Source organism: Uloborus diversus, chromosome 1 (assembly GCF_026930045.1).
Source record: "Uloborus diversus isolate 005 chromosome 1, Udiv.v.3.1, whole genome shotgun sequence".
NCBI classification, from domain to species: Eukaryota; Metazoa; Arthropoda; class Arachnida; order Araneae; family Uloboridae; genus Uloborus; species Uloborus diversus.
The window spans coordinates 158,735,995-158,752,606 of record NC_072731.1 but is presented as its reverse complement, the minus strand read 5'-3'; the positions used below and the strand labels follow the sequence as shown (position 1 = coordinate 158,752,606).

The window sequence follows — 16,612 nt, the reverse complement described above, 5'->3', positions numbered from 1 at the left end:
TGGTTGTCATTTTAGTATTTGTATTTGCATTTAAAAAAAAGATAAATTTTGATATAACTTAATTCTAATGAATTGAGTAGGTTTGAATAATAGATGCAACTGGATTTTAATTTTAGAAAGATCGCATGCACAGAAGAGATAGGATTAAAAATAATAATATAGTACAAGAGAAGTCGTTCTCTTGTCGTGAATTCTTATTAGGTTGCCCCATTTAGTATAAATACCAGTTTCTATCTACATGGTTCACGTTCAGTTCTCTCATGACTTTCTGATTTTATGCCAAGTTTTTTTGCACTGATGAAGAGACTCCATTAAAGCCTAGCTATATGCTGTATTTCCTTGAGAATTTGTGCTTTATTCACGCTGTTTTTTAAATTTAATCATAAGAAGCTTGTTAATTGTTAGCATATCAGAGTTCACTTTATTTATTAAAGACAGGATAAAAATTTTATCCCTTAAAAAATAAAACAGCTGAAAAAGATATACAGGGTGCCCAGAAAGTCCTTGACACATTTAAAAATACATAGAAAAGCAACAAATATTTGAATGAATATGTGGTTTGCACAAGAATAACCAAACACATCAAGATTTGAAATTATGTCAAACAAGTTGTAATATACCGCAACAAAGCAAGAAAAGTTGATTTTTTTGTGTGAGTGTTATGTCCTGATAGCATCCAGCATCGTCCTGAAAATCCCCCGGGCTATTGTCACTGCGGCATGTATGCTATTCTTGAGTTCTTCAAAAGCTTTTGGTAAGGAGCAGCATAAAAAAGGTAATAAATGTGCCCCCAAAGCACTGTAAGAACAGTTGAACATTAAGCTCAACATAAACACACGAAAACAATGCTTTTCTTGTTTTGCCACCACTATAAAAACTACTGTGTACTCGTATTACAACCTGGTCAACTCAGTTCTGAATCTTGATGCGTTTGTGGTTATTCTTGTGCAAACCGCAGATTCATATGATAACTTGTTGTTCTTCTATGATTTTTTTTTTTTTTTTTTGAGCAATGACGATTGCTTATTGCTTTTATTTGACTGTTTTGATGTCCTATCATTTTATTTTCCCGCCAGCGCCCTCTGCCCAGCACCACCGCCCACCGGCCGGCCTCACGATGCTGCTCCTATAGCAAAAACCGTCTCCAGGTTGAGTAAATATTCTACATTTACACGCACGTACACACACACACATACACACACATACACAAACACACACTTAAACACATACAGACACCTACACCTACACACAACTACCCACACAATCATGCCTGCACACAGACACAAACACATATGCCTACACACACACATACACATTCCCCTGCCCCCACACACACAAACACTCATACACACAACTACTCACACACTCATACCTGCACACAGACACAAACACACATGCCTACACACACATACACATACCCCCACACACACACAAACACACATACCCCCCTACACACAAACACAGATACCCCCCCATGCACACACATAAACACACACACACTCGTGATTGCGAAAAACGTAATTTGAATTCAAGAGGTCAAAATTCAAATTAATTTTTTTTTTTTTTTTTGAATGTGTCAAGGAATTTTTTTGATAACCTGCATTTTAAAAGCTTTTTACTATTATACTATATTAATACCTGTATTTCTGTGGTTTCAGGAGGTAAATGATCATTCCTACGTATGGTTGGACAGTTGATTGGTGAATATAAGCCAGGGACATCACATCGATTAATTCGATGCCGCAAGCGATTTTCATCTCCATCACAAAGAGTTTGACAAGATTGATCTATTTTAGGCCTTGGAGTATGACACAATACACACTATTTAAAAAAAAAAATTAATCAAGTGATTAGCAAAAAAAAAAAAAGAATAAACTTATATATGCATACAAAAATAAAGCATGCATTTTGCTACATAAAAAAAAATACTCAGAAGAATGACAAAAAAACATGCTTGATTTTGCATGTGTGAAATAAGAAAAGTTCAACTCATCAAAGTCACAAATGATAATTAGTGATTTTTGGAAGAAACACCATTGGCGTTTACGTATGTTAACTTTTTGGAACTGTGGCTTTTCTGCCAATGCAGAATTTACAATAAACTTTTTTTTTTAATTGTCCGATTTTAGTCCAACTCTTTTAACTAAACAATAAAGAAATAGATGCCTACACATTCCTAATGCAGTTATATATTCTTTACAATATATTCTTTCCATACAATTATCTAGATTTTATAGGAGGATTCAGTGTAACATGGCTTCTGAAGGAATTTTATTCTGAAAGAAATAATCCACAGGGTATTTTTATTAGCCACTTGGGGTTTTTGAACCCTGTTAAATTAAATCCTCAAAACTAAGAAAAATCGACCTCTAACTTGAATATTCATATTTACTCTATATTCTTCAAAAAGTTAAAAATTTTTTAGATTTAAACTATTAGTAAAAAAAGTAACCACCATAGCTAAATAAAGTAGACTAAAATGCGCACACCCTGCGCAGATATATTCGCCATTGTGCCGGTATATTTGACAATACATTTGCTGCAAATATGTACTTTGCTCAAAGTTTTTAAATTAATATCAATATTAAACAATCTTTATCTTGAAAATCTGTAGATAAATTAATGAAATCATCTCTTGCTTTCATGGATACATGATTGAAAGCACAATGGGCATTGCATTACTGAAAGTTTTAACTACTCACTGTATATATTTTTAAATACTTGCAGATAGTTTGGAGTTGTGTGCGCAGATCCTTTATACTTTTATCTTACTATGGTAAACACCTTCTCTCAACACTTGTCTTTTTATGCAAGTCTCCTTTCCCTGTATCAATGTCTTGCAACACTGCAGTGTCGACCCCAAGTTTCCTACCTTGTGCTTGTACTAAATTTCTCAAGTTATACGCAAGTATCCTAAAACATAGAGCAAGCTTTTCTATGGGATTTCCTTCAGGTAAAAATACTGAACATTTTTGTACTGAAGGTACAGTTATAGTAACAACAGACTTGTATTTTAAACAAGGTTTTTAAAAATTTACTTTTGATTATTTAGCAGACAATAACCTGTTTTAAAAAAATTATTGGGTGGATATATAAAAGTTCTCACTGTTTAATAATAAGAAATAACAATGCATAATTGCAAAAAAATTTCAAATTACTGCAAATACGTGTTTTGGGGTTACAAGGAATACTTTTTTCAATGCAAAATTGTGTTGAAATCAATCTATTTAATAAAAATAAAGCTGTAAATTAAAAAAAAAAACGACGTAAACTTACGCATCAACCCAATACTTAAATCTAACAGGATTAAATCTCAAAATGTCACCAAAAAAAAAAAAACTCTTGCAAAAATTTGACAAAATTCGTAGTTTAAAACCCAAAGTATTTTTTAAGCAAAACTTGCTCTTTGACATTCATGAAAACTACAAGGTGCTATTACTATTTAGGTGGTTCATATTTAATAGCTTTTAACTTTCAGAAGAACATCCTAATCATGGTTTGCAGCATAGTGTTTCTTAAAAAATATGTTATGTTATTTTTTATTTAGAAACACAAATGTGTTTTATTAGAGCTAAAAAGTAGTTACACACCCATGGGAGTTAATTTTTGCTTAAGATCTTACAGTTAAGGTATTGAGTTTTTTTCCATCTCTACAGTTTAAACACAGCAATAAATAATCTAGAAAACATACTTTTACCGACTTGGGCCAATTTTCATAAGTGCAAGATGCACACGTCCATTTTATTGAGCGACTCCATGATTTGTTCCTGTCATTATGGTAGTTATCTGAAAGAACACATGCTGTACTTGATTCAACTGATGCATTATTGGATAGATCAGACAAAGTGTAATTTGAAGGTTCTGTTGGAGAAGGGCTTTGCTTGCGCTGAGATGAACATTGAGTGCATTTGGCAGCTCGGGGCCAATTCATAAAGGTACACACTGAGCAGGACCATTTATTATGAGGGTTAGACGATATGCTGCTACTTTGGGCTGTAGAATCACTACAAGTCTCTGAAATCAATGGTGCCATCTGAAGGAAATAAAAATAATATTTAATAATGAATATTGTCAAATTGTTTCAAGCAATAGAAATATGGTTAACAAAAGCCTAGCAGGGCAGTATGCGAGGGGGTGGTTTATAGGGTACAAACCCCCTTCGAAATTTTTCATCCAAAGAAATGCATTCCATTATTTATTTGTTTTATTTATTTATTTTTTTTTAGTGACAAAAATAATATTGTTGTTATTATTATTTCAATTTTATTTGTGAAATAAAATTAGTATGACTGAAAAATTGTACAGACTCATTGTGTGTTTATAGTAGTTTATGGTAGTTAGTGAGAAATTCATTTATTATGTAACAATATGGCGTTTTGTAAGAACATCCCCTCCTTCCATTTAGTTAACCTATTGTAACAAATTTCAATAGAAGACACATGAAACCAAATTTGATAGACCATATAGATGTTTCAAAGAATGTGTTTAGTAAAGCCCCCTCCGAAACAAAAGTTTAGTTACGGCCCTGAAGCCTAGTCAAAAAGTAGGGGAGACTAGGGATACTTGATCCCTAGGGATACATGATCCTACAGCCAAAAAGGCACCAAAATCATTAAATAGAGATTTGAAACTTGACAATTATATTAAAGTTATACTTGTACATAAAAACTGGCAACATTTTGTTTTTTTCCGCCATTTTGTTTTAGCTCAAGAAATGATCGTCTGAATGTGACATGGAAAACTTTTTTTTAGGAAAGCACTCCAAAGTTTATGTTATCCATTAAATACATCTCTTAAAAAAAGTTCTGAAGTGTAATGTTAAAGTATACACAGTCTTTAATAATTGAGACATATTTTTAGTAAATTTCCACTGATTGTTAGTGATAGAACAAATATTTTTGTAAAAATCGCATACAAGGGATACTTGATCCCTTCGTTTAGAGGGATACATGATCCCAGGGATCAAGTATCTACATGACAATATGGATACATGATCTCAGGGATCAAGTATCCATATGACAATATAATTACAAAGAAAACAATATAAATGTTGTTTATTTTGTTGACATTAACTTTAAACATTCAAAACCATGTCAACATAATAAAATTTATCATAGTTTGAGTGCTAGATTTAAACAATCACTACTGCAAATATGCTAAACAATTAGAATATCAGTCCGCACTTGTAACCCACATAACACCTCAAACATCTAAACATAAACTAACTCTACTGATAAATTATGTTCTGATCAGAATAGATGTCAAGTCTTTGTTTGAAAGAAAAAATAAATGATTTTTTAAAGTTAGATTTACAACAAAAAAGTGAGTTGCCCATTATGCTGACCCATTAGCGGATAGAATGCGAAGTTGGATTTCTAGAGTTTCAAATAAGTTTTCTGAACCGAAAAGGTAATATGTTTATAATCTATTTTTCCTGAAAAATTGCTAAAATGTGTTTGGCTGCACACATCCAGTTGGGTTGAGCAGAACTTAAAGAACTACAATAAATGAATTGCTTGCATTTGACTTTTCAGGTCTTGAAAACATAAGCTAGGATTTCTTTTTTATGAGTACACTGAACTTACATTTTACTTCACTCTTTTTAAAAATTAATTCAAATAATGAAACTCTTAATTTTACTATTGCAAGATAAGAAGTAAATAATATGATATTCATGCTTGTCATCCTATTTTTTTTTTATTTGTTGTAATTTTAGCTTCATTACGCTACTTTGAAAAAATTGTTGGTTTTATTTATAAAATATAGTATTTTTTGTTCACAACTGTATTGGATAATAAGTAACAGATCAAAAACATCATAAGTTCATAAAAGTTGTGTACATTTTTTTTTTTTTTTTTTTGTTACAAATGTCTGGTGAAATTTGAAATAATCTATTAAAGAAAATTAGAAATTGTGTTTTTTTAGAAACATTATGTAGGAAAGTAAAATCCATAAATAAATTCCCAATCTAATGAAAAGTCTATGTATTTTCTCAGTGGGATCAAGTATCCCCCATGAAGGGATCATGTATCCCTTGATGTGAGGATACATGATCCCTTTATGAAATTTTATAAAAAAATTATTTTAACAAAATTATCCTTTTCATTTCAACTAAAAAAAAAATACTATCAGATAGAGGAAAAAATTACCTTTGTTCACGTACTTTTTTTTTTTTTAACTAATAATTTGCAGCAGAGAAAAAAATTGAAAACTAAAGTGGGGATCAAGTATCCCCAGACTCCTCTATATTTAAAATAGCTATGACACTGTTAAAATCACATCAAGAAATAAAATATTAGCTTAATTCAATTTACAGTGCACTCTTTCTAAGCTGAACTTGGATAATTTCACTTATTGGTTCAAACTAAAGTTTAGCCCTCTTAAATTTTTACTTGCTCCCTATGTTAATATTTTGTCTTTAATTCAAAAATTTTTTTAGCTGTTTTGCTGATTATCAGTTAATGTGAAATCTGAGCAGACGAAAGGGGGGGAAAAAATTTAAATTTTTAATACAAGTTTTAGAAAATATAATAATTCAAAATAAATAGACGGAGTAGCGTAAAATCTGAAGAGCTTCATTGAATCACAAATCAGCATGAGGAATAAACTTTTTCACGCCAAAGATGACTTTGAAAGTTTTATTGATGAAATATAAATAATTAAGCAAAATAAGGAAATCAGTCCTGCAGTCCTTTAATTGATTTTAAGTTTAAATTATTGAACCAAAAGTAAATGCCACTTAGTAACATGGACACTATTCTTACTGACAAATTTATTACTTTTTAAATTTTGACTGTATTTGTGAATAAAGAAAAAAAAAACATGTATCTGTATCTACAGGAAGTAAAAGAAAATAGATATTAAACTAAGCTTTATATTTGTTCCTCATTACTTCAAATTATTTTATTTCAACGCATGTCATTTTTCCTCTTGTAATAATGTTACTTTATAATTTGAATACAAGGATAATTCAAACTTTATTCCACCCCTCTTTGAATTATTAAAAGTTGAGTGTATACATGCAATACCAGCGATACCCGCCACGGTTTTGCCAGTGGTGAAATGTAAAGGAAGATTTATACAAGCCCATTTTTGCTTCTGTCGCTGCTTTATGATACTTATGAATTTCAAACATGAAGTTTTATAATAGCGAGTATAATATTTAATAGTAGGGAAACATGAAATCTTAGTAAACTACAAACCGTTTTGAGAAAAAAGAAATTTTTCGAAAAATGCCAATTAACTCGAATTTGTTTCTGACAAATTCAAATTACATATTTTCCAATTAAGAATCATATAGAAACTTTTCAAAACAAATTAAATTGGTTGGGTTGGTTAACAAAACTTGGTCCCTTGGTAAGATTGGCAATGATTAACAGAGATTTAATGTTTTTATTATTTCACAATTATTATATTAGTCCATGAAAATCTTTGTCCAGTATTGCACGTGCTATCCCTAAAAATTCTCAAAAACCAAAAAGGTCAACAGTTCTTGAATAAAGTCAACATTTCCCCAGAAAATCCTGATCCCCATCAGATTGTATCCAGAGCTGCACAGTGTATCACGATTATTGTATTGGACAATTCTTGAAAAAATTGCGTAACGCTATTTTTTTTATTTTATTCAAGTAACTATTAATTAAATATGGGATTAACTGTTATGCTTTGATAGCATATTAAAGCATGTATTATTCCCCAACAGCATTATCTTTTAAAGGCTTTGGTTAGCTGGAAAAAATAAAAAAATTAGCGTTATGCATGGAACGTTTTTCCGAGAACTGCCTTATTGCTTCATCATTCTAATACAGTTCCTAAAAACCTCAATAAAGTGAGAAGAACAGTCCTTAGAAATTCCTCTAAAAATAACCATCAGAGTAAAGACAGCAGTCTCTAAAAACTCTCATTTGAATTTAGACACTGAGAACTAAAATTCTGCATTAGAAAAAAAATATTATCTAAATTCTTTATTAGAATGAGTGACATCAGTGTCAAAGGTATACTTCCACCATAAGTACGCAGAAACACTGTTGTAAAACATAGTAATGAGACCTGAACAATTTTTAACACAAGTCATTTCATTAATAAATAACTCAGACAAAAACCAAATGCAAAACCTTAAGGGTTGCCCCATCGAAACCCCAGTTTCGATGGGGCAAAAATCCACTTTTTTTATGTCATAAAATGTTAGTAAAACTATTCAAGGATATGTTGCCAAAATTTCAGTGAACATTTCCGATTAGTTCCGATGCTATGAGCACTTAAAGTGACTGTGGAGATTTGAAAACGTTCACAGTATTTTTTTTTTAACTTGTTTTTCTTGAAACAACTTTTTTCAACTGGTAGGCATTCTAGCTCAAAGAGTTATAGATCAATATTCCTGAAAATTTGTGTGAATATTCTTTTTTTCAAATGAACTTTATATGAACCTAAGGCTTTGATGATATTATTAATTTTAAAAAAAATCAATGCAAGACATGTGAAAAAAATGGTAGAAAAACATAACATTGTAACCAAACACCTCAAAAACGTACAATTTTAAATTTTATTGATCACAATTAGGTTGTTATCCTTAGGAAATATGTTGTTTATGAGAAAGAAAAATTGCAATGGTTACAGACAAAAATTGTGACTGCCCAACAGCAACAAGCTTTGATCGAGACTGCTCCGTGAACAGCAGTTTTCAACTCCACCAATTCTGGTGGAAATGACTTCAAAAAATTACAAGGTGTACTTCAAAAGAGGAGTAAAATAGCCTTCAAGTTTAAAGAAAATCTCTTTCCTGTTAAAAAAATTATCGAAAAACATTAAAATTTTAGGCTCCTAAACTGGTTTTCCCCTTAAGCTTAGAATATTGTACTAAAATAATAAAAGCATGTGCACAAAAAATAGCTTACCATATAAATATCTTGTGATTTGCCTTGAGATATAAGATGGGATAGCTTTGGTGAAAGACATATGGTACATTTAAGAGATTTGGGCCAGTTCTCAAAAGTACAAACATTGCAAGTCCATTTGGTTTCATCTTCACTCATTGTATATGGCTTTCTTTAGACGCAAAGATGTTTAATTGACTAAAAGGTGTCTGTAGGAAATAATATATTTTAGACAACTACATATATTTTGGAGAATTTTAATACCTTTCATATAAAGACAAAATCAAAAATTATCAATGTGAAATTTCATGGGGAAATAGGGATGCCAATTTCTTACTAATCTCTACAATGATTGTCAGTCACTTAAATAGGGTATATAAGTTAAAATACAAAAGATTAATATCACCAAGTCCAATGAAGCTTTTATCCGGCACAGACCACTCTAAACTTAGACAATAACAGGATTGCAGGATATTTCCAGAGCCTAAAACTTTCCCCACTGTTCTGCATCATATTCAAAGCATTATTATGTGGGGCAACTTAGCAATGCCATATATGGATGCTTCAGTTGCCAAATCGATCGACTCCACTTTTTTAAAAAAAATCCTCATTTCTGCTTTAGTATTGCTTTGTCAATGCTTAGCATGTGAATTTATATTCAAGTTTTGGTTAAGTACATTTCTGACCATGTGATGGCAAAAAATATAACACAAGGGCCTACTCACTCCTATGGATAACACTATGTTCTTCATCACTTTTCTCCACTTTTTGTTTTATGGAGTTAATCGATTTAGTAAGTGAGTCATCCATATTTTGCATTATGCAACAAGGATTAGTTTGGCCTAATTAGTGATAGTTGCCAAATGATGTTAGGGATGAGAGTTTCTGGAAGCTTCTCACCAGAATTTTTTTTAAATTCAAGCCCTGAAAACCAAATTTAAAACTATCTTTAATGATGTCAGGGAGAGGGCGGAGAGACATTCCCCCGCAAAAATTTTGAAGTTAGCTTTTAAAAAGGCAATTTGTAGAAGATCTTCGGTATTGAGTGGGAAAAGAAATTTGGGGACCACTTTTCGGGGGCATTCCCTTGGAAATTTTTTTGGAATTGAAGCCCTAAAAAGAAAAGTTTAGACAATCTTTGCTGGTATTGGAGGGGAGGGGAGGTTGGGGGACACAAGGGCACCCCTATAGGGGGCCAAGGGGGGGCTTGAGTCCCCCTCCTTGGAAATTAGAACTTCCTTGCTTTTAGTACTTTTTTCTTTGCAAAAATATAAAAATATTTCTTCTCCAGTCATTAATGAATAAATGATTAAAAATGTCAAATTTTAACGACTTTAATCTATCCTGAAATCTGCATCCATAGGGAAAATATCCTGCTAAACCATGGTTAAAATTTCTGAGCCCCCTCCCCCTTACAATTTTGCATATGGGCGCCCATGAGGGGACAACTTACATTTTTTCGAGTTGAAGTTTGAAAAACAAAATTTTTGTTGATTTGTTTTTTATAGCAAGTGAAACTTTGAAAATTTCGGGGGTGTGGGTGCTCTGACCCCTTGACCATCAATCGCAGGCTGCGTCCTTGGTCATTAATGATGGCCTAAAGTTGTGTTTTTAGAACTTCAACTCTGGGAAATTTTCGGGGGAGAACCCCCTATCCCATACCATCATTTAGGGTTGTACAAAATTGTATCTTTGGAAACTTCATTATTGAAAAGTGGAGGGAAAATTCTTCAACTGCATCGCTTCTTTTAACACTGCCAAAGTTGGCTAACAATAGCATTTTTAAGACACCAGTTTTGAACAAGCTGCATTTTTGGCCCTTCAATATCAAAATATTTCTAGGGAAAAGTTCTGAAACCCATGCTTTACCACAATGTCATCATAGATGGCCCACAATTTCATTTTAAGACTTCATTTCCAAAAAAAATTTTCTGGGTGGGGGGGGGGGGGCTTCGAATCTCCCTTCACTTATTTTGGAACTCCACAATACCGAAATGCAACTGAATCCCATCTTTTCTCTTCAACTCATCTAAGATGACCGACAGTCGCATTGTTGAAGCTTCAATTTCAAAAAATTTCCGGAAAAAACCTCCCCTTCCTCTTTATACTACCACAGATTGTAGAAAACTGCATTTTTAGAATGAAATTTTAGAGTTAGAGCCCAGTGGCGGCTGCAGTTTTTCTTTTTTTTTCGGACGGGGCGAAAATTTGATACTGCTGCCATTACTGTCTCTTTTTTTCCTTCTTTTTTCTTCAGTTTTTAAACCTAAAAATATAATATATTCTAGTTAGTTACCCTCCCCTCCTCCCCCGCTTATTGCTTATTAGCCACAAATATTATCGGAAATAAAAATAATAAAAAACTACATGTTTCAGTTTTTAAACTTAATTTTTTTTTTTAGTTAGTTAATGCCCCTCCCTCCCTTTCCATAATTTATTAGCCATTCGCCCCTCCCAAGAGGATTGTCTGGATCCACCACCGGTCTGGACTTGATACAATTATACAGATAGTACAAAAAAGGCAGAAAAGATATACAACATGAGGAGAGAAATAACATCCAGGGGCAGTTCTCAAAAGGTGGGAGCAAACACAGACCTCAACTTTGAAGCTTCAACACCAAATAACTTTCATTTTAATTAACTCAAAAAATTTTGAGTTAAACTATAATACTGTATAGAGACAAGAATTGACATAAATTATGGAAAAAATGCTCTTCAAATGCCCTTAAAAAAATATTTTTTTGCTAAAAGGCACAATTTCGGACATACCAAAATGTTAACTGAGCAAATGTACCATCAAAAAAAAAATTTTTTTTAATTATTTCCATGCGTTTCAAAAAAAAATTAAAGAAATTAATCTTACACTGAATAACTTTTTGTTAATATTTTACACAAATAACAAAAGTAAAGATAGATTATTTACTTTGTAAACGATTTTTAAAAAACGTAAGTTTGAAATTTGATGTATGTCCAAAAGTTACGATCTTTACAATGCTATTATTTGAGAACTAAGTATATGATGTTTTTGTTTTAAAGATATTTATCGATCCTCAGAATCTATTTTTAATTGTGTTTAAAAAGTGTTTTCATAAGCTTTTATGCAGTATCTTCGAAGAAAAATGATTTTTCTTAAACATACATGTGAGATGTCCAAATGGCGTTACGATCTTGACGCCGATAATTCTGTCCGTTTATTCATAATTTTTTATGATCCACTGTCTTCTAACCTCAATAAAAAAGGTTATTATAATGTTATCTTCTTTAATCCATTGGTATTTTGCATAATTAATACATTACACATTGAACAATACATAAATTACAGTAGAAACATGGCTGGTTATGTTCGTAATGAAAGCCATTTTGCGCTAAAATTGCCAAGCAAACCTCCATTGGCGACAACACAGTATACGATAAACTAAAGGTTACCAGAGGGGAATTCCAGTTTGACAAATGTAGTTTATCGTCAGCTGCACCAGTTTCGGCGACTTTATCACCTGCGCTAGCAATTTTTTTTATTTTTAATTTTTTAGAGTTAAAAAAAATCGTCTGCAGTTGCATAGGCGGATTTAGGACTGAGTTCCTGGGGGGGGGGGGGGGGCAGGATTTTTTTTTTCTTTTTTAGCAACATTTTTACTGCACCCCACTCTCATGTTTTTGTTTGTTTCCTGTGATGCATAAGTCCATGCTTTACTTTTTGTGTGTCGTTTTCATTAATGCGTGTTTTCATGCTGTCCTTTTTGAATTCACCTTAAGAGAGGGAGTTGGTATCAAGAGAGTGACGCAGGACTCCAATTTTAGGGGGCCGGGGGTTTCTCCCCCGGAGGAAATTTTGTAAAATGGATATAAAATGCTGCATTTTGAAGTCTTATAAAGGTTAATTAGATAGACATAGAAAGTGATAACTAGATTATACAGTTATACAGTATTGTTCAAACTTTGTAAGAAACAGCCATTTTAAGTTTGAAAGAAAAAATAAACTATAGATTTCTCATTACAACAACTTTTTTTTTAATTATAAGTAGTTCAGAAACGAAAAGGAATAGAGGTAGTGTATCATTTTTTTTTTCTGGCTAAACAGATTAACAATATGCAGTAGAAGTAATTGGAGCCCACTTTGCTTAGGATTTTCAAAGACTTATCTAATTATTTTCAAGGACTCTAGAATAAATAAAATTATTTAACGCGCTTCATTTGTACTTTCCAGTCTCTGATATTTTAGTACTTGGCTGTAAATTTTTACAGTCTTGTTCTAACTTTGTTAGAAATAACTATTTTAAATTTAAAAGAAAAAAGAAAACAGATTTCTCATGACAACAACTTTTCTTCAGTTGCAAGTGGGGCAGAAAACGAAAAGAAATAGAAGTAGTGTGTATTTTTTTCCGTGCTAAACAGATAGACAATATGCAGAAGAAGTAAGATAAAAACAATCAATACAAAAGAATTTCCAAAATACTGCATTCGGGATTGAATAAAGAGCAAGAAATGAATTATGTGAGTTACAAAAATTTATTTCAAATAATATGTTACAAACATGAGAACCATGATTTTTGCATTTTTAATACAGGATGTGGCAAGCAGTTGAATTTGACATATTTTGGCATTCTTCCCCCTCTACCATTTGTTAGAAATTTTAAAATTTAAGGTTTGTAGCCACACTTTTCCAAGTATTCAAAATTTTCAAGCACTTAAAAATGAAATTAGTTTTTTTCAAGCAATTTCCATTTTTTAAGGAACGAATCATGAATTTTTTTTTTTTTTTGGGGGGGGGGGGGAGTTAGGACCCACTTCAAAACAGGGGCCCTAAGCAATAGCTTGTTTACCTTATAGGCAAATTCGGCCATGTTTGTAATTCACTCTTACCTGCAAATTTTTGCTTGATTTGTTTGAAATTTTAACAAAAATTCGTCAGTTTTTACGGTTAAAAGATTTTTACTATTTTACCAATCTTTGTTAGCTTTTTATACACTTTTATAAAATTTCAGCAAATTTTTCCAAAACTTTTGATGACTCAATTATTTGGATTTCAATAATGTCAAGATCTGACTCACTTAGACTTAGATGATTATGACTTACCTTACTTTTTAAACAGTATTTGTAAAGTAAGTAAAATTGTACTCTAAGTAAAAAGATTCATGTAATTAGAACACTCAGATAACTGAAATTCAGTTTGCAGTAGTATAAATTTTCTTTCTCTCTCTCTTAAAAAAAGAGAAGGAAAAAAACTATGTTTTTTGTGTTTTAGAATTTCTCAAAAGGCCAATTAATATACTAAGAACATAAATATTATGCATAAATATACTTGAAATGTGGACACAAATCATAACGAGTAGATCGTTCTGTTAGCGCCAATAGGGGGGGGGGGGATTTCTTAACCTTTGCTTTAGGTTCCAATTTGTTAAAATAATCGTCAATTATTATAAGTGTTGCAGCTTAATGTATAGCTCGTTTAGCTTACATTTTCATTCATATACTTGCCCAAATGGTTTTCAGTTCAAAATAGTGAATTTAGACACATTTTCAGCACCCCTGTGACAGCTGTACCATTTGTATTTAATGTTCGTTCCCCCCCCCCCCTTTTCTTTTCTCCCATCAGAAAAGGACATTTGCTTTTCTCTTCATTTTCATTGAACTATTCAAAAAAGAAAAAGTCATGATTTTTTTGTTTTAAGATTTTGGAAGATGTGTTTTACTATATAAAGTTCTCCCAAAACTGGGGGGCATTGCCCCATATGACCCCCCTATAAATCCACCCATGCGCTTCTGAACTATTCAAAAGAGAAAAAAAAAATTTTTTTTTAATATTTGGAAAATGTGTTGTTACTACATAAAGTCCTCCCAAAACTGGGGGGAGGGGGCATTGTCCCCCTCTGCCCCCTCATAAATCCGCCCATGTGCAGTTGATTTGTAAACAAATATGAGTTGGTAATTTTCATTCTATCTTGAGATTTGAGAGATATTAAGCCTTTTGAATTAACAACATGTTTTGAAAAAGTGCTTTAAACAATTTAATTAAGTTCTTTTATTTAATTTGTGTTGTATTTATATGCTTTTTGAAGTCATTATTGATTTTTAATATCTATTTGCAAAAGGATTTATTGCAAAGTTTAATGCTCATACCAGATTATGTCTCCTAGAAGTAGAACAAAAAGTGAGGTTCTGGTAGAAGTACATTCTAAGTTTGGAAAATATCTGCAGAAATGAAAGTTAATAATCCAGAGAAATACAAATGTTATTTAATAAAAGAAGCTACAAGTTTGTATAGTTATTTCCATGAAGCTTTTTTTTTTTACCTTTCATCAACTTCTACAAAATCATACCAAAACTTTATTTTATGTAAAGAGCAGTATGTATAGCCATTCAAGTACTTTATTAATCTCCTCTTTATTATTAAATTTCAAAATTCAAAAAGTAGTCAATAAAATTTTCATTGGAAAAGTTAAAAATCAGATTAACAATTGTCAAAAATGGTGAAACTTACATTATGATGATGTCCAAAATCCGTTACCTACAGGACAACAATGTCCAAAATCTGTTACCTACAGACTGCTGATTTGATTTGCTAATTAACAATTTTTACAAATACCTGCTGTCTTTTCATGTTCATATATTGTGTTTTAAGTATGCATGCTGTAGAATAAAAGCAAAATTGATGTCAAATTTGAAAATTTTTGAAATTGCTCAAAGTTAACTTTTTTGTTCCCACCTTTTGAGAACTGCCCCCAGGAGAACATCTAATACTAGATATTTTTTTTCCCTAGATAATCATTTTATGTACTTTAAGCATGTGCATTCTAGTTTGCTATGCCAAAAAATCATATTGTAATGAGAATATTATGCTTTATCGGTAAATCATTACAGACAATAAAGCACTGTTTATATGTGTTTCTCTTTTATACGTTTTAATCATTGATATGTTTTTTAAATTGTTCCCTGCAGAGTCCAATACATATGAATGTATACCTATCATTTTTTTTTTTTTTTCATTTTGCTTTTTATATAGTCCCTTGAAAAATGTACAAACAGTGCTTCAATGTTCATGTATCTTTTTCTTAAATAAACCCAAAAATTCAAGAAATTCGAATAAAATCCCAAGGTCTCTATTGAAAAAGCAAGATCTCAGTGGGGAACAAAAGCTATGGCAGCCCTGGTTGCCACTCAATTCTCAGGAAAAAATTTCCAGTATTTATCTTGTACAAAAATTGAGCTTTACAAACCAGCAAACGCTGATATGAGAATTTTAATACTATGTTAGTTTCATCAGAGTGAAAAGAAAAAACAAATAAAGAAGAATAAGACGAAAAAAGAATTCAATAAAATTACAATAGCGTGGTGATAGAATATTAAAATTTAGCTTTTTATGTATGAATAAAGACTTCTCTAAACCATTTATTACTTTGATATTAAAAGGGAGAAAAAATGCAAATACTAAGCAAAACAATAAATATTGATGGCTAATCTCATGCTTTCGAAATTGAATTTGCATAAAATCCAAGATGCATGTTAAATAATGCATAAAATAATTTTTAATTTTAAGATAGACATTTTAATATTCACTTAGACAAAACAGAAAAAATTATAAAGTAATTAAGTAAAATGTTTAAATAATAAAGTTTCAGTTCACTTGATTATATTGATGTTCATTTTCTATTAATTGATCCACTGTTACATTCTGCACTAAAATTAACACTTCAAAATCTTGTATTCAAATAACTTTAAAATCTCAATTACATTTTAATCCA

General features: G+C 31.4%; 1 protein-coding gene across 1 annotated transcript in view; it reads right to left on the bottom strand.

Annotated features, from left to right (window-relative positions):
• LOC129233168 (ubiquitin thioesterase zranb1-B-like) overlaps positions 1 to 16,612 on the bottom strand; it is a 60,733-nt gene that overhangs the window by 43,147 nt on the left and 974 nt on the right. Inside the window, exons 3-5 of the mRNA XM_054867240.1 lie at positions 8,895 to 9,082; positions 3,692 to 4,033; positions 1,639 to 1,821 (exon numbers count right to left, since the gene is read on the bottom strand). Of these exons, the coding sequence (XP_054723215.1) occupies positions 1,639 to 1,821; positions 3,692 to 4,033; positions 8,895 to 9,032 (663 nt within the window). The 5' untranslated portion in view covers positions 9,033 to 9,082. The remainder of the gene's footprint in view (positions 1 to 1,638; positions 1,822 to 3,691; positions 4,034 to 8,894; positions 9,083 to 16,612) is intronic.